The 20,473-nt window shown below is 49.8% G+C and overlaps 3 protein-coding genes across 6 annotated transcripts; all 3 read right to left on the bottom strand.

Moving 5' to 3' along the window:
- Positions 1 to 175: 175 nt before the first annotated feature.
- Positions 176 to 7,779, bottom strand: SENP3 (SUMO1/sentrin/SMT3 specific peptidase 3). Of its 2 annotated transcripts, XM_011358852.2 has the most exons (11): positions 7,522 to 7,779; positions 5,917 to 6,642; positions 4,522 to 4,761; positions 4,313 to 4,424; positions 3,792 to 3,939; positions 3,615 to 3,662; positions 3,138 to 3,215; positions 1,311 to 1,448; positions 1,065 to 1,148; positions 892 to 942; positions 176 to 434 (listed from the first exon to the last, which is right to left on the bottom strand). In XM_011358852.2, the coding sequence occupies exons 2-11, from the start codon at positions 6,629 to 6,631 to the stop codon at positions 324 to 326; spliced, it is 1,725 nt and encodes a 574-aa protein (XP_011357154.1). In that variant the 5' UTR covers positions 6,632 to 6,642; positions 7,522 to 7,779; the 3' UTR covers positions 176 to 323. The 2 variants fall into 2 exon arrangements, with proteins under 2 accessions (XP_011357154.1, XP_011357155.1); XM_011358853.2 differs by lacking the exon at positions 3,615 to 3,662.
- Positions 7,780 to 8,026: 247 nt separating this feature from the next.
- On the bottom strand, positions 8,027 to 11,051 carry TNFSF13 (TNF superfamily member 13). 2 transcript variants are annotated; one of them, XM_011358848.2, is made up of 6 exons: positions 10,507 to 11,051; positions 10,086 to 10,164; positions 9,886 to 9,933; positions 9,624 to 9,742; positions 9,281 to 9,419; positions 8,027 to 9,052 (listed from the first exon to the last, which is right to left on the bottom strand). In XM_011358848.2, the coding sequence occupies exons 1-6, from the start codon at positions 10,762 to 10,764 to the stop codon at positions 8,943 to 8,945; spliced, it is 753 nt and encodes a 250-aa protein (XP_011357150.1). In that variant the 5' UTR covers positions 10,765 to 11,051; the 3' UTR covers positions 8,027 to 8,942. The 2 variants fall into 2 exon arrangements, with proteins under 2 accessions (XP_011357150.1, XP_011357151.1); XM_011358849.2 differs by lacking the exon at positions 9,886 to 9,933 and having other exon boundaries at positions 10,507 to 10,991.
- An 882-nt stretch (positions 11,052 to 11,933) lies between these two features.
- On the bottom strand, positions 11,934 to 19,848 carry LOC105291216 (TNF superfamily member 12). Of its 2 annotated transcripts, none has more exons than XM_023529886.1 (7): positions 19,603 to 19,848; positions 19,395 to 19,445; positions 18,777 to 18,852; positions 18,172 to 18,225; positions 18,052 to 18,087; positions 12,891 to 13,015; positions 11,934 to 12,694 (listed from the first exon to the last, which is right to left on the bottom strand). In XM_023529886.1, exons 1-7 carry the CDS (start codon positions 19,759 to 19,761, stop codon positions 12,443 to 12,445), a joined length of 753 nt encoding a protein of 250 aa, XP_023385654.1. In that variant the 5' UTR covers positions 19,762 to 19,848; the 3' UTR covers positions 11,934 to 12,442. The 2 variants fall into 2 exon arrangements, with proteins under 2 accessions (XP_023385654.1, XP_011357149.1); XM_011358847.2 differs by having other exon boundaries at positions 19,395 to 19,442.
- Between the last annotated feature and the right edge of the window lie 625 nt (positions 19,849 to 20,473).

Here is a 20,473-nt window from a genome sequence, read left to right as displayed (position 1 = left end):
CCACCCCCAGCACAGATTTTTCTGGCCCCCACCCATACACATGGTAGGGAGATGACTGCCCCACTCAGGCCGCTAGGCCATACTCCCCTGTTGACAGGGAAAAAGGGGCTTTTCCATGGCCACCCATGAACATCAGAAATCAACAAGTATTCTCAAAGAAAAAAAAATACAGAAATCAATTATAACATTTAAATATGAAAAACCAAAGGGAATTGGGTGGGGAAGAGGCAAGAGAGGAAAGGAACTGGAGTTTCTTGGGAAGGAAGGGTCTCCCATGTTCCCCTGCCCATTAATAAATAGGCTTGAGGTCTGGGATACGAGGCTCACACAGTGAGTTTGCAGTGACACAGCTCCTTGTAGATCTGCCGGCGAAGTTTGGGCATGTCCTGCTGGGTGAAGCTGAATGGCTGAGACAGGGCCAGATGCTTGCAGTACTGGGTGTTAACAAAGCAGGCCATGAGAACCACCTACGGAGCATCGCACCCCACCCCCCACCCCGTCAGGACCTGTGCTATATATTTCATACGATCTTTCAGAAAACATGCCCATTTCATAAACAAAGGAAGCCAAGGTCCCATAGCCTGAGGCTCAAAAAAAGTCTGACTCTAAAGCCAGTGTTTTCACTTGGCACATGAAATACCTAATGTTAAGAGAGAGAGAACACTTTGTATTGGGGGTCAGAGGCAGGTATATCATGGCCAGAGACCAAGGACTAGAGACCTAGTCCCCATGTGAGATGGGGAAGCACAACAGGACCAACAAAACCAGGATTTCTGTGTTCTAACGCATAGGTTTACTCCCTGCTCCACAAGTGGCTGTGAGCCAAATGAGGGATGCAGAACAGCCTCCAATCTCCCTCCCAACCCTTTAACCCAAATGAAATCTGCTTACCTGCAACACAAAGGCACCACAGTCACTGTCATTATTCTGCCTAGCCACATTCTAGAGAAAAGAAAGAGGGTAGGCCCTTTACCTGGAGACTCCTAGGGATGTGGCTTCAACTTCTGCCTCCTACCATCATCTCCACCACCAATCCCATACCCCTCTTCCCTCTAGAAACTTACCATTTTGAAGTAACCTTTCCAGCCCTGGTGGAAATCCAGCCGGTCTTTCTTCACTGCCTCTGCCTGTAGATACTTGGCAATATGCTATGTAGATGGAGAAAAGGAGGAAGTGAACCAGATGTGGTGGTCACAGGCACTAAGACTAGGTTGCTTCTCAGAGACCCCAAACTCACTCTTCTGCCTGGAATGCCTTGCCACTGCACCTCTTCCCCACATTCTACCCATCTTTCCCCTTCCTGCTCAAACCTTAGGGCAGCGGCGGTTTAGGGTGCGTTGTGAGTCAAAATAGGTGATGGTGCGTTGCCTCACATCAACAGAGATGAGGGACCAATGCACCTCCAGGTGGATGGGGATTAGCAGTAACTCCTTATTGAAGATGTCCACCTATGGAAGCAGTGCCAAAGGTCAGGTGAGACAGCATGACTCCTGCCTACTGCCATGAGGTTCTAAAGAATGGAGGAGCAGGCAAGGAACCAAGTAGGTGAACACAAGACCCAGCCCCTGGATTGTGAGGCAAGGCTCAACATCTGGATGTCTAGATTCTTGGGTTAAAAGAGAAAAGCAAGCAAGACAAAGGAGGTGGTATCAGGACAAAGGCTCGACAGTCCAGGATAGGCCAGGTACTTGTCACACATTAAAGGTACAAGTGCTTAGTAGTTAAGCACCCAGGCTCTCAGGATTCTCAGGCCAGATTGCTAGGGTTCGAATCCAGTCCTTCCATTTAGTAGCTTATGACCATGGGCAAGCTACTTAATAACTTTCTGTACCACTTATCTGTAAGAGGGTGAAAATAATAGTACCTACATCTCACCTGTTACGAGGATTAAACTAGTTAATATCCACAATGCACAAAGAATAATGTATGGCACCAGGTAAATGCTCAATTAACACAATAGTCTTTTGAGAATGTTCTCGTGTTCAACCTAACAATGAAATAATTGTGGCTTGAAAAAGGAAAATAACTTGCCCAAGGTCACAGAAGAAATGGCAGAGGTGGGATTCAAACACAGGTATAAAGAAGACCAAGTTCTTTTCACTGTATGTCACCTTGCCTCTATAGGGAGTAGGCCTGCCAGATCCCTGAGAGTAAAAGCTCTTGAACTTGGAAACAGAAATTAAGAAATGCTGGAGCCAGTGGTCCCACCTTACTGTAGAAATGTCCTGGCCTTTGAATAAGAGGGGAGAAAAGAACTTTTTCTCCATCATCAAACCTGCTCTCCCCCTAATTATTTTCTCTAGTAACTTAGGCCAAAAACCTAGGCACAATCCTTGATTCCTATCTTTTCTTCATTTTCCACATCCAATATGTCAGAAAGTTTTATTGGTTCTATCCACTAAACTTATCCTAGATAAACCTACTTCTATTTCTATCTTTACCACTCTGGTCCAAGTTCCTAATGTGAACTACTGTGCAACTCAGTCTTAAGTTAGTCTGCCTGCTTCTACTCTTTGGCCTCCTTTCAACCTATCATTGAAATGTTTTTTTGTTTTTTAAATGAAATAAGAGTTTAAAATATGAGGCACTTTCCAGCCTGCTTAAAACTTTCAATGGCTTTTCAGTTCACATGGAATAACATCTACCCTACCCTCCATGCCTTACATTATCTCTCTGACCAAATCCCTTTGTTCACCCTGCTCCAAACACACAGGCCACCCACGTAGGCCCTCTCTGTTCCTCCAATGTTCTCTCTCACTTTGTGTCCCATGTAACTTGTTGTTCCCTTTGTCTCAAACACTCTTCCCTCAAATCTGCTCATCATTCAAGTCTCAGCTAAAAAACGCCTTCCCAGATCACCTGAAGTACCTACTTCCCATGCTGCTACGTTATGTTTTAATTCGTTCACAGCATGTATTACTAGCTGGGACTTGCTTATTTATTCTCACCCCATAAAGGCAGGAAGTTTTTTTCATTTAACACTGTATCCTTAGTGCCTAGAATGGTTTCTAGCACACAGAAGACATTTAATAAATATTTGAAAGAATGAACAGTTTTGGGGAAAGAGCTTACACAAAATAGAACTCAAGTTTTTAAATGGAAAGTGTTACATAAGTAAATGTGAATTCATAACTCACGTTTTTGGTCCACCTTTTCACACCATCATAACCCTTGGTACGGAGTTTATCATAGAAGAAACTGTTGAAGAAATGCACCTGTTCCAATGATACAAAAGCGCTACATGAAATTAAAAACCTCAGGTTCTAGTGCTAAGTGTCCTCTTCATTTCATTATGGCTCTAAGAACTGCTTTCAATACCTGTACACCAATTCATTGAAGGGTAAAAAAACAAACTTTTTAACCTTATCTTATAGCTTCCCATCCCAATTTGTGGGGTTAGCCATAGGGGAAAAACACTGAAAACTAGGCAAAAGGAATACAATTGTTAAGTTCAGGACCAAGATTATAGATTTGAATTTAACAGATTATCTTCTACCACCTCTCCCCAGAAACAAAGGTCCTCTTTAGGTAAAACAGGAGAGATGACAGAGACTGAAAAGCTGCTTAAAACTGTGCAAGTTCTCCTGGGGACTGAAGTACCTGGTTAGGCCTACCTTTTCAGGGACTGTGTCCATGACCAGGTCTCCATACATGTTCATCACCTGAGGAGAAGATGGGAGGCAACTTGCCATGGAGGGTGCAGCATGCGTACAGGGCTCCCCCATGAAGAGGGCCCCAGACGCCCTGCTCCTTAAATCTTCTCTTAGGCCTGTTTCTCTACTCCTCCTCACCTGGTCATTAAGCCAATTCTGTCCATATAAGGTCCCCAAATCGTCCATGGTCAGCACATGCCGCTTATAGGCCACTCGGAAGCCCCTCACCATGGCATTGCCTGGCATCCGCTGGTATGACTGGATCAGCTGCAGCACCAGACCCTTCCTGAGTAGGCCAAAGGTGGAGTCACACAAAAGACAAAGGGACTAGGGCACACGGATGTACCTTCTACTGCCTAGGATAAGAGTCTAAACTAATCCATTTTGCGGGGGCCATGGGTCCTTTTGAGGAACTGCTGAAGGCCTACTCCCCAGAAAGCAGCACATGAACACTCAGGTATACACAGTATTTCAGGATCCCAGGTAATGACCCTCTCAGTTGGCACCTTGGCACCTTGCCTGTAGATTCCCCCCACCCCTTCTATTCTAGCTTCCTCTTTCTCTTTAAGTACATCCCTATGGCAGAAAAAGTAGCAGCATTTTCTCCTTATCCCCCAAGTCCCAGCCCTCTTCTGAAGGGCATCTCTTTCATGTCGCACCTGGAAGGTGTAGAAAACTCCTGCTGGAAAATGTCCTCCAATTTCTCCACCACCTCATCAGTACTGAGGGGGATGAGGCTGCCATAAGTTTGAAGAAATTCATCCAAGATGCCTGAGTGGAGGAGGGAAAGAGGAGTGGGGTGAGACCTCCAGACTCTGATCTAGGAGTTGGCTGAGGAAAAGACACTAGGTCCTTTAGAGTTCCTTACTCTGCACGCAGGTCACATGCTCCTCCTGAAGTGGGCTATGCTGGCCAGCTTTCTCCCCAGGCCGCTCTGCCTCTTCTGCAGCGCCCAAATCTGAGCCCTGAAAAAGCTCCTGGGCCACATGGTCCCCGATGCTGCACACATTGCTGATGAGGATGCTGGCATCAGGGGGTGCCAGATTTCGCTCCCCTTCTGGCCCAGGTGGTCCCCCGAAGCCATTGGGCAGAGTACAGGAAAGGAGGCCTGTAGGGCAGGGGAACAGGATGGGGATAAGAAATTGGCTCAAAGGACAATGGGAAGATTAAATGATACACACAAATTATAAGACCACAGGAAAGATAAATCGAAACAATCTGCCAATATAAACTCTAAGGAATAGAGACCCTAAAACATGAGATAAGCATATCCAAAAGGTTATAAAGGCACAAAGAGGAAGACTTAACTACAGCTGACCCTTGAACAACACGAGGATTAGAAGCAACACCCCGATCCCACCCTACACTTAAATCATGTATAACTTTTAACTCCTCCCAAAATTCAGTTGTCTTTTAGTATCTGTGGGGGACGGACCCCCATGGACACCAAAATCCACGTATGCTCAATTTCTTTACATAATATGGTGAGAATAATGCATATAGTCGGCCCTCCACATCGCTGGATTCCCAGTCACAGACTGAAAATATTGTCTTTGACTTGAGGTTGGTTGAATCCACAGATTCGAAACCCACAGATATGGAGGGCTGAATCCATGTATAAGTGGACTCATGCAGTTCAAACCTGTGTTAAGGGTCAACTGTACTTAGAAACTGGAAGAAAGCACGAAAAAACTAAAACTCAGAGATGTGTATTTCAGAGAGATTTGTTACCACTATATGCTTAGCACCTAGCATAGCATCTGGCATATAGCAAAGGCTCAAATAAATACTCGAGTAATTGATAAAGACACAGAGAGCCTAAAATTGTTTAGTTGGGGTTCTCCAAAAGAGAAATAGTCTGAGTGAGAATGCCACACACAACCATACAGGTGACGTTCTCCACTACTTAGATCTCATCCCACCACTATGAGAATGGCACCATCTGGAGATGCACATGAAAGGGCCCTTATCCTGAATGGCTGAATGAGGACAGATTTCAAGTGGACAAGACTGTCTGACTTTTCTAAACGATGTCTCCGTCTCTCATCTATACACAGAACATCTACTCAAAGATTCTATATCCCACCATTGACTACCTTCCCTGTCTTAGTTTCTAATCAAAGTGGGGCTTAAGACATTTCACAGCTATTTTGGACCCCCTTAACTCTACCATACTATTTTCCTTAGGCCCAGTTATCATAGCAAAAAGCTCCTAGTTCTCCAGGATCACAGCTCTACCCACCCCCTCCTCCACCCACCTTACCTGAGTCAGGGTCCAGAGGAGACTTTGGAGTCCACCTTAATCCATCTTCTTCCATGGCAGGTCCAGAGGGTACTGGTGGAGACCCTCTCATCCCATCCTCAGCCATGAGAGCACCTAGCAGACCCAGCCGAGGGGGAGGTGGCCCCCGGGGGGAGTCAAAACGACAGCAAGGGGATGGCACCTGTGGTGTTGCACCCCCTTCTTGGGGTGAAAGATGGTTCTTAGGGTGTGCAAGGCTCCGCCGCCGGCCCCGGTGGCGCCCCCAAAGCTTCCAGTGGAATGTCAGCGAGGTGCTTTTGGAATACAGCAGCATCCTGAAGGCTCTCATAGCTCTGCGGCGGCGCTGTGAGCAGGTTTTTCGATGAGTGGGACGGGAAAGGCGAGGTCGCTGGGTGGCTTCCAGCTGACCCCATCTGGGGGGAAGCCTCCAAGCTGCCACTTCTTCTTCCTCATCTTCATCCTCGTCCTCCTCTTCTTCTTCCTCCTCTTCGCTAGCTGAGGCATCAAAAGAAGGCCGAGGGACAGGGAGGCGTCTGGCTGGCACTGTGGTCCCTGACCCAGGATCTGGCCCAAACCCTCCACCTGATTTGAGTCGGGGTTTGGGGGGTGGGGGCCAACGAAGACGCTCCCGCCTAGGGCTTGAGTAAGCTGGGGCTATGCCGGGTCCAGGAGGCTCAGGCCCCCAAGACCCGGTGCCTTGTAGAGTCTCTTTCATCTTCCAGTAGCCTGTAAAACAAAGATTAGAGTGTCAGAATCCAAATATCCTGTACCCTAGATCCTGCCTCTCTTCCTCAGCATGACTCTTTTGGAATTAGATGCAAATAAACTAAAATTCAGAGATACAAAGAGAAAAGAGAAAAAAGAAGCAAAACTATTAAGTTCAATCTTCCTGGTTAACATGGTCCACAATGAACCCTTTGGCATCTGTGCCATCATCTCTCCCCTACCCAGATAGACACAAGGGAGAATGGCTAACCAGAAGGCCTTGGGGACCTTATTTCTCAGATGCCCAGGTCAAAAACCAATATTTTCAGGCTCTGCTTCTCTACGTTAATACCACCCGGGCGGCCTAATTGAGAGCCTAAGGGAGATAGCTCAGCACGGGAATCCTGACATGGTACAGAGAGAGATACATGAAGAAAACACAACTTCCACAGGGAAACCGCAGTCTAGAGTTGGAAGAGAATTCTCTACCAAACTGGAATGAACTGCGAGCGAGGGGGGGGGGCGGGGAGGAGCTCAGGTCGTCTGAAGAGGGAAGGGGGATACCAGCGCTATAGTTCAGGTAGTAGAACCTAATGAAAAGGGGAGGATTTTAAAGGAAACTGAAAGAGGACCGAACCGACGCTCAAGCAGCTGAATCAAGATACTGGAATAGAATTGAGCGGCATGAGCCAGGCTGGCCCAGCCCCCTCTCCTGCTCTGTCTCCGGGGACCAGAATGCATCCCAGCAGCGGTATGGTCCTACAGGCTCTGGCGGCTTAGAGCGCGAGGTCCTTAAGAAACCCCTTCGAGGTCTTCCCGGGCCCCAGTTAGGTGATAATGAGGTCCGGGAATGAGAGAGGCCGGGGCAGCGCTGCGGGGGAGGGGAAAGGGCGTCCTCACCGGGAGAGGGGAAGCCGTGGACCGACGAGCCCCAAGGCGGGCGTCTCCAGCCTCAGGCTTCCCGGCTCATCTCTCCGGCGACGGCGGCGGCCCCGCCACTCCTGCTGTCTTCAGACGTAGTCGTCTCAATTCACGATTCCAACGCTTCTGGGCCGCGCGCCGCGCCGCTGAGCCGCCGCGCCGCGGCCGCCTCTTGCTCTGCTTCAGCTTCCACCTCCACCACCTCCCCCTCCTCCTCCTCCTCCTCCTTCCCCTCCCGCGAGCCCCAAGCCCACCGGCGGTGGCGGCGCACTATTACTACGTCACACCCGGCGAACAGCGCCGGCGCAGCCACCACGCACCTAGTCCCGCCTACCCGTTGACGTAGACGCCACGGGACGGTCCCGCCTTGAGGCCCCACGACGGGCTGCGCCTGCGCACACCCGCTAACCTAAGCTGCGCTCAGCGATCTCACCACACGCCCTTTTGCGCCTGCGTGTTCAGTGCTGCTTCATGCCCTGCTGCGTGGTTCTCGACGCTCTAGGCCCTAAAGCACCCAGGCTCGGGTGGCTTTGGTGTAGTGGGGCGTGCTAGGCGAGAGCACGGGAGAGCAGGGGAAGGGGTGTGGTGGAGTAGGAGATCCAAGAAGAGGGACAGGGCTCAGGCAAAGCAATGGGGGAAATGGATCCGAGGCATCATTTATTCTCTTTTATTTAACTTTAAGCAGAGCTTGAGCAGAAAGAGGTCAGAGGAGTGAAGCTGGACTAGAATCAGGGCGTACGATTCATCTGAGGCTCACTGGTGACCCGTGTCAGCCCAGAGGAACTTGGAGTGGCCTGCCACTCCAGGGGAATGCAGAACTTGAAAGGCAAAACTTAGGACCCGAAGAGTAATGTGGCGGCAAGGGGACCGTCGTCGTCATGGGGCAACCCCTGCAGACGGGTCCATAATAAATACACCTCTGGAGAAAGTGATAGAAACTGAGGCCCAATAGAGGGAAGTGAAGATGAGGCTTCTTGTGGGTTGAAGAGGCAGAGAGTACTTGGAGGGAGACTTTGTGGACTTCTGCCAACAGACAGGATGATTCTCTCAACCTGCCGCTAGATGGTGATGCTGTTCTGGAAGCATTCCAGTGGGACCCAAAGCAGGTCTAGACAATTCCTGGCATTCTCTCCTTACCCCTTCAAAGCTCCAAGAATTTGGAGCTGGATGGGGGATAAAAGTATGATATTCTACCTCTTTAATATCCGTGAAATCAAAGTCGTGGAGGTGGGGGTAGAAAGGGAAAAAGAAACAGTCATGAGCTGTCATACCCAGAGTTCCAGTCAAACCCAGAAGAGGCCTCTGTTCTACCTATTCCCTGTCCTTTGTCTAGTCAGCTCGTTTGTCTCCAATATGTACGCACCCTGGTCTTCCAAGCCCAGAACCACCTTTAATCACAATCATAGTTTCACAAATCCCAGGAAGGTTCCATGTGGAGAGAGGCTAAGTTTTGCTCTTGCTCGGGGGATTATGACACTCAGAACATCCCCTTGGTGTAAATGGAAGACACCTGAGAAAAGGGAGAATATGGATGCTCAGTGAAGCACAGCCATATAGATACTCTGATGTTTCACCCTCCCTTCTCCAGCTGAATGAAAGTATTCTGTCCATTCCTCAGACCCACCTCTACACCCAGGTTTCCAACCTTCTGTCATAGCTCTCCCTCCACTACTCCCAGGTCAGAGATGTCCTGCTCCTCTCACATCCATCCACCCCCCACTGTCCACAGGGCTCTTACCTGCACTGTAGCAGCTATTGTAGGCCCAGTCTGGGTTGGAGGGCATACTTCGTATACATCGGAATAGAGTCTCCTGCCTTCCCTGGCCCTCCCGAGACACCACTTGACCCATGGTGAAAGTCACATCATGAAACAAGACCTGGAAGGGAGGAGATGTTGAAGAAAACAAAATAGCGTGGCTCAGTTTTGGAAGGCCTCAGGAGCCCTGACAAGGGTGCCAAGAAATGAAGAAGGGTGTTCTAAGTTTGGTATGAACAGAGGATTGGGAAACCTCAATATTGGGGCATAAGGCTCAGAAAACAGGCCTCTGGGCTCCCATGTGAGGTTCAACGTTTGGGGTTACCTGACTGTACAGCAGATAAACTCCAGCATCCCAGACTCGAACAATATATCCTTGGGCCTCCAGGCCTCTCCCGCGCTTAAGAGCTGGTTGCCACATCACCTCTGTCACATCAGAGTCCTCTGGAGGTGAGGAGTGTGGCAGTCAGGATTCTGTGCATTCACAGGTACTTTTCACCTTTAAGATTCTCGTGGGCTCAGGTGCCAGCCCCAAAGTTCCCAGATCTTGCCCTTCCCCAAAAGCCATTATTTAAAATAGTGCTCACCCTTGGAGGTAATGTTAATGGGAACAAGGTGCAGAACTGAGTGCTTCTCTGAGGAGAGAAGGAGGAAATCTCAGCAGTACTCACCTATCCCAGTTGCCCTGTTGTCAGCCCTCCACCCTCACCCTGACTTGGGGTAATAATTTCCAAAGCCCCAAGTTGCTTGATCACCTCCCACCCCTGCTGCAGCCCAAAGGCCTCACTCTTCTGTTTATGAGTGAGCACTGCTCTCCTTTTCCGGGATCTCTCTCCATTATCCCAGGCTTCCAGGCCATCAGGGTTCTGCTCATGGAAAGAGGATTAGGGTTAGGCTAAGATTCAAGGGTCCCAGACAGCCTTTCTTCTCGGCCCTCCACCTGCCCCAGGAATGCCTCACATCTCTCATGCTCCTTTCCCCAACAACCTGAGTCTTGGTGCTGGCTGTCCTCCAGGATCTGGTAGGTACAAGAAGCATTAATCTTTAACAATTTCCTTTCCTGGAATGGCTGCTCCTTTGACCTCCACACCCGAGACCCTCTCTTGCACCCGCTTCAAACTTTGCAGACTAGGAGGGTGGAACCAAGAGGCCCACAGACGACCCTGCCACCCATTCTTCTCTTCCAGACACCTTCTCCGTTCACTCACCTGCTCCCGGAGGTTCAGCCATGGATACCCTTCCCCCTGCTCAGAGGGCCCTCCAGTCCTCTGCAGCCGGGTCACCTCTCTCCTTAGGGTTTGCAGCTCTGTTTGTTGGGTCATCAGAGCCATGGCACAAGCCACAGCCCCCAGAGCCGCCCCCCAACTCAACCAGAGGGCAACTGAGAGTGCCGGCTCTCGGATCTGGCTCCCCATGTCTCCCCGGTGCCCTTTGGGGACTAGCGAGGAAGGAGATGAAGCTGGCATGAGCTGGGGACCCTGCCAACAGCTGTGGTCTCAGGAGTGGATGGCAAGGAGGTGGCAGGAGGGTGGGGGTGCAGGCGGTGGTGCAGAAGGGAAGAAGGGCGTTACGCAAGGGAGAAATAAAAAGGAACTTGCGAATAAAAAGGAGGGAGGAGGAAAGAAAGCTAGGGGCACTGTTGGTGCTCCTGGCACGCCCCTGTGGGGCCGTGTTGTCTTGAGACCCCCCCTACCCTCCTCTAGCCTCAGAAAAATTTGGTGTCAGTCTCTCTAGGAAGCACAGGGCTGCCAGTGACACCCAGGAGGAGCGGCCAGAGCACAGGAACCCTGGGGCGGCCCCAGAAGTGGGGGAGGGAAGGTTGGCTGGCTATGGGGCATGGTGCCAAGAGTAGAGATGGAGGGTATAAGCTAGGCAGCATCGTGGGTCAAGAGGTGAGGGTGGAAGACCCTCTGGCTCAGGGAGAGATCTCTTAGGAGGTTTGGTAGGAGTACCTGAAGGTGGGAAAGGAGGGGAAGGAGCTGGTGGGGAGAACTAGGGTTGCGGAAACAAGAAACTGGCTGAGTTCTGGGGTTAAGGCCAGGCCGGGTGTGTTGGAACAAGGCCTGCATTACTCCCTATGCTGAACTTGGCAAGCAAGGCTTCCTGTTTCCCAAGAAAAGCTCTTACATAAGGCTCTGGATGAAGAGAGAAAAGAGACAGCCTTGAGCACCCTACCACTGTAGGATTCCTCCACTGGATCCTGGGACCCAGCTTCCCACGTTTCTGGGCCCTGATGCCCTGTGTACTGACCTTGAAACCCCCTCTGGGCCTGCTCCCTCCCCACATCCCAGCCAGGGCTTGTGCCAGCACCTGCTAAATGTCCCTAGGCTGCCAAGAGGAAGGGCCCCTGTTCCTCTGAGCCAGGGATTCCCCACAGGAGGAAGCCCGCCTTCTAGGTAAATGAGGCTGCTTCTTCTGGACCTTGGGCAGAGGATTAATTTTTTTCCTGGCAGTTTGCCTTTCCATTCTCTGCTCACACCTCAGGGGGTGGAGGCATGTGGATCCCCACTCCCAAGTCTGTACACCACCCTGGCATTCCAGGCATCCTGCACCCCACTCCCCAATACCCAGACTCCCTTCCCAGGGCCCTCAGCTGCCCTGAGGAGGTCCCTTAAGCCCCAATAAAGAGAGCAACCATGACTTATTCTCTTTAATATCCACTTATCAACATTTTGTCATAATAATAATAAAAATAATATCTGTTTTAAAATCCACAGGGAATTATTAGGAGAGGAGCTTGTCTTGATCTGTTAGTCCTCACATCTGGGAACTCCTGGCCTAATCCCAGTCTCTCTGGCATTCAGCCCTCTTAGTGCCTGAAGAGGAGTACTGGGGACCCATTCTCACCCAGAGTACAGTAAACACAGAGTCCCAGGGGGCTGTGGCCAGGTTGGGAAGTCAGGAGATATATGGGGCATCGAAGATCAGAGAGGGGTTCAGGAGCTAGTGAGGTGGAGAACCAGAGGTGGAGGGAGTCGTCAGGACGAATGGGAATATTTTTTGAGGCACGGAAAACATGTGAACAAGCCCTGGCAGCCTATGGAAGGATAGGCAGCTTAGGGTGGGGCAGAGGGGACTGGGGTGCTCAGTGAGTTGTTGTAGGGAGCCAGTGGCCTGGGAAAACCATCATGAGACCAGGGACCCTCAGTGAATTTGGAAGAGTCCAAAGTAGGTGAGGAAGGGGGCAGCCTTGAGATGGGCCCAGGGGAGGGTTCGGATCCGTAGGGAGGACCCCAGACGCAAGGGCAAAAGCCCAGACACCTGGCAGAGACGGAGCTGGGGCCCGAGGGAACTTGCTGCAGTGGCAGAAAACTCTTCCAGGCAGCGCAGGGCCAGTGTATCATCCACCAGCAAGTCCAGCTTCAGGTAGACAGCCTTCCCCTCATCGAAGTGCACCTAGGGGACAGGGCGAGGTTGGCAGAGTCCAGGCCTCTGCTTATCCTCATCTCAATTTCAAATTTTCTTAGAGACCAGATATCTCTTCAGCCCAAACCCCAAGCTCCCTCTTCCCACCTTTACCTTGCCCCCACCCTCTAAACCAAACCCTTCTCCCTCAGTTCTTGCTTTACCCATGGAGCGAGGTGGGGCTTACCTGACAGTACAGGTAGTAGAGCCCAGCCCGGGTGACTATAAATCCCCCACTCTGGTGGTCATAGCGCAGTGGGTTGGAGCTGTTGATTTTGGCCTCTTCCCAGCCACTCACCGTCCCGTCCACACCTGAATGTGGATGTTCGGAGATAGGGGAAAGTCCCTTCACAGGACTCTCACTCCCCAGGGAGCCACCGAGTTTACAAATCTTTAGGGCCCACCTTACCCAGAAGATATAGAGATGGCCCAGGACAAGGGAGGGGCCATGACCTATGGAGCCCATAGCGTAATGGGAAGTTATGTAAAGAAATCTGACATATATGAACAGAACCATACAGAGCAAGCCATCACCAGCCACTCCCAGGGAGAAGAGTAGGGCTGAAGGAGAAGTGTGGGGGCTGTTATATTTTGTGTCTATAGTCTTTGCCTCTTTTGTGAATGTATACATACATTACTTGAATCATACGTTACTTGGATTATTAAAATTAAAAATAATAAAATGGTATCCAAATGTCCATCAACTGAGGAATAGATAAGAAAAACTGTCATATATCCATAGAATGGGTATATTCAGCCTTAAAAAGAAATGCTATGACCTCTGAAAACATTATGCAAAATGAAAGAAGCCAGTCACAAAGGACCCATAGTATATGATTTCTATGAAATGTCCAAATAAACAAATAGAGAGAGACAGAAAGTAGACTAGTAGTTGCTTAGAGCTGTTGTGGGGAGAGAACAGAGAAATAGTGGATGATGGCTAAAAGGTACAGTTTCTTTCTGAGGGGATGAACATGTCCTAAAATTAGTGATGATTGCAAAACTATGTGAAAATACTAAAAGCCATTTAATTGTACCCTTTAAATAGGTGAATTGTATGGTATGTAATCCCAGCTTTATCTCAATAAAGCTGTTACAAAAAGAAATTTAGACCTAGGGTAATAGCAGATTGCAAACAAGACAAATAATAAAATGAAAGAACCGGACCTCAAGTGGCTTCTCAGGTCCTCCACAGCCAATCCATCTACCTCTCCAATCTAATCTCATGCACCCCTCTAATTCACAACATGGCACCCACTCTGGCTTTCTTTCTGTTCCTGCCACCAACCAAGCTTCTTGTCCCTGCAGGGCTTTGTACTGTTCTTCCCTCTTCCCGGAACACACTGCCCTGCCTGGCACTTTCTGTCAGTCAGGTCTCAACTCATCTGAGACCTTCTCAGGCCACCCAGTTTAAAATAGCCGGTCCCAGCCCTTCCTCTATTAATCTCTTCACCATGCCACCCTGTTTCTTTCATACAGTCATCAACATGGGAAATCATCTGGTTTATTTATGTATGTGATAGTTTGGGGTCTGACTCCCCTAAGAAGGCAGAGACAATGGTCCTATTTGCCACTGTATCCTGGCACCTGGAGCTGTGCCTGCTCTGAGTGGGTTCCTAGCAAAGACTGATGGGAAGACAGAGAGAAGTAGGTAAACTTGGCCAACAGCTCTCTGTTTGGGTCCACAGGCCCCTCTTCTGGACCTCACTGGCTGCACCTCAGCCGCCTCAGCAGCTGCCTTCCCTAGCCCCTCATCCTCTGCCAGCCCCAGAGCCCCATCCTTGTTATTTTCTTAAAGAAAATGCAATGCTCTCTGGGCCTTTTCATCCTGTGAGTTACCATGGCCTCTACTCTGCAGACTTGGATCTGAGACTCCAGTCCTGCCCCTCCTCACCCTGCTAACTGCCACCATCCCGGGCACCTCACACTCATCTTGACCAAAACTGAGCTTGGCCTCCAACCCCAAACTTGCTTTACTGTCTGTATTCCATACTGGGCTCATGGTTCTACCTCTCCCTGGGTACCTAGCCTCCTTTACCCTATCGTTTACCAAATTTATTCACTCATCATCAGTTCCTAGCAATTCTGCCACCTAAATAGCCCTGTCTCATCTCCCTCCCAGTCTGGCCCTTGCCACTTCTCACTTTGAGTATTCTCAGCCCCCTCTCTCATTGGACTCACCATTTCCAATCTTGCCTGCTCCAGTTTATTGCCTATGTATAGCCACAGAGTGATGTTTCTTTTTTTTTTCTTCCCCAAGAGAAAATAACCAAATTTAATACATACACATACCTGAGAACCCCACATTACATGAGAGGTTCCAGAGTGATATATCTAAAATGCAGACGTGAGCCTGCTTCTCCTCGCTCTGACATCAGAATAATTTTCAGACTTCGCTTGGCACCTGGTTCCCACATTCTTCTCTAGCCTCGTGCCCCATTCTACTCCTCGAGCATTTTCTCCTTCAGCTACATGGAGCTTCTCATGATCTTCCGGCCTCATCATACTCTTGGAAAACTCGAGGTTTTTGCACAAATAGTTCCTTCTACCTGTAATGTCCTTGACCCCTTGTCCATTTTACACTCATGCTTCAAAGCCCAGGGAAGCCATAGCTTCTTAGGGATGGAGTCCCTGACTCCATGTAAAGTTGTTTGTCTTCCTCTATGCCACCATGTACCTCTGGCTACTTCATCTCATGTGACCTCTCAGCTGCATTCAACACAGACAGCCACATCCTCCTTCTTGAAACTGTCTTTTAGGTTCCATGACACTACTCTCCCTGGATTTCTTCCCCTCTCTCTGGCTGCTTCTCAGTTTCTGCTGGGTTCTCCTCCTCTGCTCCACTTCTAGGTGTCTAAGAGCCTCAGGGCTTCACTCATGGGGCCCTTCTTTCCATTGGTGTCTCATCCAGTCCTATAGCTTTATTGTTCTTGTTATAGCATACTGTAATTTACAAATTTATGTTTGTCTCCTCTCTGAGATAGTAATTCCTTGAGAACAGATCTGGGTGTTATTCACTGTGGTCATCTAGCCAGGTCCTTATAAGCGGTAGGTGTGTTGAGTCAATGAATGAATAAATGTCTGGGTAACTGCTAAAGTAAGTGGTCCACATGAGAGGAGGAAGACTGGCCTGGAGCATGAAGAATAGAGGATGAGAAGGAGAGAGGTGTTCCTGACTATGGAAACAGCTTGAACAAAGGCTGGTTGTGGCCAAAGGGCATGGTGGACCTGAGACTGTGGTGTCACTCTGTTTCACAACCACAAACCTCAAATGGACATTCCTCACTGTCTGGCACTCCTCCTCCTTTCCCTCACTGAGCTTCTGTTTGCACTCACCAAGATGAGAATTTTGTACTATCTCTCCTCAAACCTCCTGCCCCTGTCTCCCTTGTTCTCCAAGGCACCTAAAAAGCCATCAGGCAACAGCTCCTTTATCTCACTGCACCAAAACTACAAACTAGTTTGTTCTTACCTTCTCCAATGCCCCTCTTGTAATGATGGGTTGACGTGTCCCTTTCTTTGTGCTGGAACCCATCCTCTCCCACCTTTTTAGATGTTGCCCTGCAGGCTCCCCCGACCCCTGCATCAGCAATTGTTTCTCGCACAGACCATGTCCAGTACAAAAACATGCTCTGGGTGGGTTCAAATCCCAGCTCCACCACTTAGTATCATTATGACCTCAGACAAGGTAAGTAACCTCTATCTGTAAAATGATCAGAACATCTTCCTTTTAGCACTGTTGCAAGGATTAGATGAGATCGAACACTCAATAAATGTTAGCTAAGATTCATGTAGTATTTCATATCACTAAAAGGAGTGGACTTTTCCTTGATCCACATCCCCCTCTACCCACTACCCATTTCTCTGCTCCTGTCACAGAGAAACTTCTGGAAAGGATTGTCACAGTCTCTAATTCCTATTTCACATTTTCTCTTAACCTAATCCATGCTGGCTTCTATCCTAACTATACAGTTGAAACTGCCTTTGTCAAGGTCACCAGTTGACTTTTAATATTACCAAATCCAGCAGTCATTCCTCTGTTCTCATCTCATGTGACCTCTCAGCTGCATTCAACACAGACAGCCACATCCTCCTTCTTGAAACTGTGTCTTTTAGGTTCCATGACACTACTCTCCCTGGATTTCTTCCCCTCTCTCTGGCTGCTTCTCAGTTTCTGCTGGGTTCTCCTCCTCTGCTCCACTTCTAGGTGTCCAAGAGCCTCAGGGCTTTGCTTACAGGGCCCTTCTTTCCGTTGGTGTCTCATCCAGTCCTATAGCTTTCCTATAGCTTTAAATACCATCCATATGGCAATGACTCCTGACTTTATTCGTCCTGACCTAGCCTGAGATAGTCTACTATGCCCAGCCATCTATTTGAGAAACTCACTTTTTATTATTTATCCACTTGTTTACAATTAGATCTCATATTTAATTATTAATTTCCATACCTCCCAACCTATTTCTTCCCTGTTAATCCCATCTTAGCAAATGGCATCATTATTCCTAAAGATGATCTTAAAAATCTTGAAATAACTTCTGATTCTTCCCTTTCCCTTACCCTGCACATCCAACCTACAAGCAAGCCCTATCTTCAAGCCACATGCTGAATCCATCTTCTTCTTTCTATTTCAGCTGCCAACCCCCTAGTCTTGCCTCCTGGACTGTCACATGGAAGGGCATTCCAGATCAGGGAATAATATATACAAAGTCCAGAAGAAACACATTGGTAGGGAGGGGGAGTCAGCCCAGCAAGTGTGGAGAATGCACAAGGGTGTGCAGGGAAAAGAATTTGAGACCAAGGAGAGGCTGGAAACCAAGCAGGGAAGCAACAGAATAATGTAAGTGAGGTTTAGGGGGGCTTAGTTTAGCAACACAGGTGGGGCAGAGTAGAAGGTGGGAGAGTCTGGAATGAGGAAAGAATTAATGACTGGGTTTGAGGTTCTGATGTCATAGTGCTGAGATGGGAGAATGAAGTAGGGATAGAAGAGAAGAGCAGAGACTAGAAACATTTTGAGAAAAATGATCAGAGCATGAAAACTCCTGAACTATGGAGGGGAAAGAAGAGGAAAAAATCAAAAGTGCTTTTTGAAGAGTGAGGGCTGAAGGAGAGGCTGGGCTGATGGTCTGGTGGAGGAATCTGCCTAGGTTCTGGGAGGGGAAAGGGTCTTCCTGGGGTCCTATGCCTGGATCACAGAGAAAGCCCCTGAGGACTTTCCTAAACTAGCTTCTGGGGTTCCAAGGCTGAAGGCAGAGATGGGGTGGTTAAGGTTTTCAAGAGCCCCTTTTCCAGGAGGCCAATGCTGTGGAGATTAGGGTCTCACCTGCCTGCGCTCAGAGATAGGGTCTCACCTGCCTGCGCTCCGTCCTGTCCAGGCCTTGGGTGAACTGTAAGACACAGGAAAGGGTTGGTGAGATCTGCCCTGCCCCTCTGCCACCCCTCTTCCCTGGGCATGGCTTACCATTACCCACCTTCATAGTGGGCGGCAATCACTCTGCGAGCCCGTGTTTTCCGGCCTTTAGGTGCTGAGAATCAAGAAAAGACAGATGGGCAAAGCAGCCTTCCCACCTCCCTGAATGTCTGGGAGGCCAAGAGCCACTCCCCCAAACCCATTCTCCTCCCAGAACCCTGGCATCCTTATTCTTGTCTAGACTTCTGGCCTAAGAACCTCAGGCTTTATCTTCATCCATAAGTAGAGTGAGTATATAATTTATCATCCAAATTGAGATGCTTCTGAAAACAGAAGGGGTGCTATTAATAATCATACTGATATAACAGGTGTAGGCCAGGACAGTCCTTCGCAAAGCTCAATATATAGTCACATGGTCATCTAATTCATAAGTCTCTTTTCTTATTGGGGTTCAGGCCTCTGACTCCCCCACTTTGTCTCCATCATGAATCTGAACCACTCTCCTTTATTCTCTGTGCCTCAGTTTCTCCACCCATAACTGAGGATAAGGTTTTTGCTCTGCCTGTTTCATAGGGCCGTTGTGATGAACAAAAGCAGTAAAGTCCAGAAGCCACCATAGACCAGCCACTATGATCGTTCATGAGTTTGGGATAAAGGGATACTCACCACTTCTTCGAGGCCGAACCAGTTGTTTCAGGAAAGGCACAGGATCCTGGCTCTCTCCTGACTGGGGATAGAGTTCCTAGGGGAATTAAGGGCAGGACTAAAACAAAGTCTTGCCAGGGATTCTCAGAGACATAAACTGAGACCAACAGGGGGCCATCAGGAGAGGAACAGACTGGCACAGAAGTCTTAGGGAGGGAAGAGCCCCTCAGCCAAGTGTGGCTGAGGCCAAGGGGAGGCCAATTCCTGGGATCAGGTCTCAGTCCTCATTCTCTTCCGGAGACCAGTCACACCTCCCCACGCCAAAACCAGCACAGACTCTGCACACAATTGGCACATTGCACACATGCCCACACCCAGAGTACAGATTGGGTACACATTCTGCACATACAACCAGCATCCCCATTCCATGACAGGCTCCCGTATCTCACAAACCCACAAAGCCAACACTTTGTACTCAGGTGACACAAACCCGGCACAAACCCATTACATACAGTTGTCACCCTCTCTCTCTCTCTCATACCCACGCACCGCTGACACAGCTGGGGCACACCCTGTACCCTCAGCTTCCACACACTTCCCATATCCAGCAGCCTGCAGTCAGCACCCACACGCACTCACCTGCGGGTCCTGGTCCTCCTCTGCCATCAGCTCTCCCTGGGAAGGCTCCTGCTGGGAAGGAGGCAGCGTCACTCCGTTCTTCTCCACCTGACATCTCACCCTCCACCCATCTTCCTGGCCCTTTGCCCTCAGCCCACCCGACCCCATCAGCTGCTCCGCAGACTCAGCTCCTAATCTGCCCAGGGAGGGGTAGACAGCAGGGCCTCACCTGGGCAGACGACAATGCCTGGCTCCCCAGGCTGACCACGGCTAGCAGAAGGCCAAAACAGGCCAGCGCCAGGCCCAGGCCCAGCACAAGTGGGGCCAGCAGGGCGGTGCCCGGCTCCCCCCTGCGCCCCCTCCGCCTCTGGCTCCGACGGGCGGCCATGGGGGCGGGGGGCTGTGCCTGCCTCACCGCCCCCCCATCCCGGGACCCGAGGGATGGGGGAGGGGGAGCTGGCGGGCGGATCAGGCTGGGGAGAGGGAGGGGCAAGGGAAACGGGGCGGGAGGGGGGGGCGTGATGAGGACAGGAAGCCGGACACTGTGTGATTAAACTCGGAGCCCGGAGCTTTGTGCATGGAGCGGGATGCGCGCCTCCCGGATTTCAGCACAGAGGGATTCCTTGCGAAGAGGCACACACCACCTGTGCGTGTAAAAGCAGGAGCGATGTTTGTGTGAGTGTGCAGCCGGCTGAGATGGGGTGTACAGCCGAGAGCTCTCCGCGCGTTGGCCTGAGAGAGGGAGCGAAAGCAGAAATGAGCAGAAATTCCACTCAGGCCTGTGTGCGGGGTGGTCAGGCTGAGAGACCCTGGAATTTCTGCGATCTAGTCCTGCCCAAACGGGATTATTAATCTAGGGTTCCAGACTAAGGTAACTAGGCAGTATGAGGCTGGTCTTATCATTACCTCAGTCAACATGGTGAGGGCCAAGACACATTCGGATTTTATCAGCTGCACCTAAAAGACAATACTTGCCAGCAAGCAACTGGAAAAGAGCCTGAGGAAGTTATTAGCATGGGTCGTGTTTTCGCGTCTTTCAGCAAATCAATTTGTAGCAAATTTCAACTTCAGCGTCCTGCAGCTGGAGAGAACAAGTGTCT

Source organism: Pteropus vampyrus, unplaced genomic scaffold, assembly GCF_000151845.1.
Source record: "Pteropus vampyrus isolate Shadow unplaced genomic scaffold, Pvam_2.0 Scaffold44, whole genome shotgun sequence".
In the NCBI taxonomy this organism is placed as follows: Eukaryota; Metazoa; Chordata; class Mammalia; order Chiroptera; family Pteropodidae; genus Pteropus; species Pteropus vampyrus.
Note: the sequence above shows the minus strand (reverse complement) of the source record. Positions and strands in the feature narration are given on the sequence as shown.

Coding starts and splice junctions, on each gene's coding strand:
- SENP3 (XM_011358852.2), bottom strand. CDS start 6,631: ATGAAAGAGACTCTACAAGGCACCGGGTCTTGGGGGCCTGAGCCTCCT. Junction 1,449..3,137: donor TGAAAAGGTGGACCAAAAAC/GTGAGTTATGAA, acceptor CTGCTTCCATAG/GTGGACATCTTCAATAAGGA. Junction 435..891: donor GTGGTGCCTTTGTGTTGCAG/GTAAGCAGATTT, acceptor GTTAACACCCAG/TACTGCAAGCATCTGGCCCT.
- TNFSF13 (XM_011358848.2), bottom strand. CDS start 10,764: ATGCCAGCTTCATCTCCTTCCTCGCTAGTCCCCAAAGGGCACCGGGGA. Junction 9,420..9,623: donor TTTATCTGCTGTACAGTCAG/GTAACCCCAAAC, acceptor CCTCCCTTCCAG/GTCTTGTTTCATGATGTGAC. Junction 9,053..9,280: donor CAATAGCTGCTACAGTGCAG/GTAAGAGCCCTG, acceptor CCCTTTTCTCAG/GTGTCTTCCATTTACACCAA.
- LOC105291216 (XM_023529886.1), bottom strand. CDS start 19,761: ATGGCCGCCCGTCGGAGCCAGAGGCGGAGGGGGCGCAGGGGGGAGCCG. Junction 19,446..19,602: donor AGGCATTGTCGTCTGCCCAG/GTGAGGCCCTGC, acceptor CCTCCTTCCCAG/CAGGAGCCTTCCCAGGGAGA. Junction 18,853..19,394: donor AGGAGGACCAGGACCCGCAG/GTGAGTGCGTGT, acceptor TAATTCCCCTAG/GAACTCTATCCCCAGTCAGG.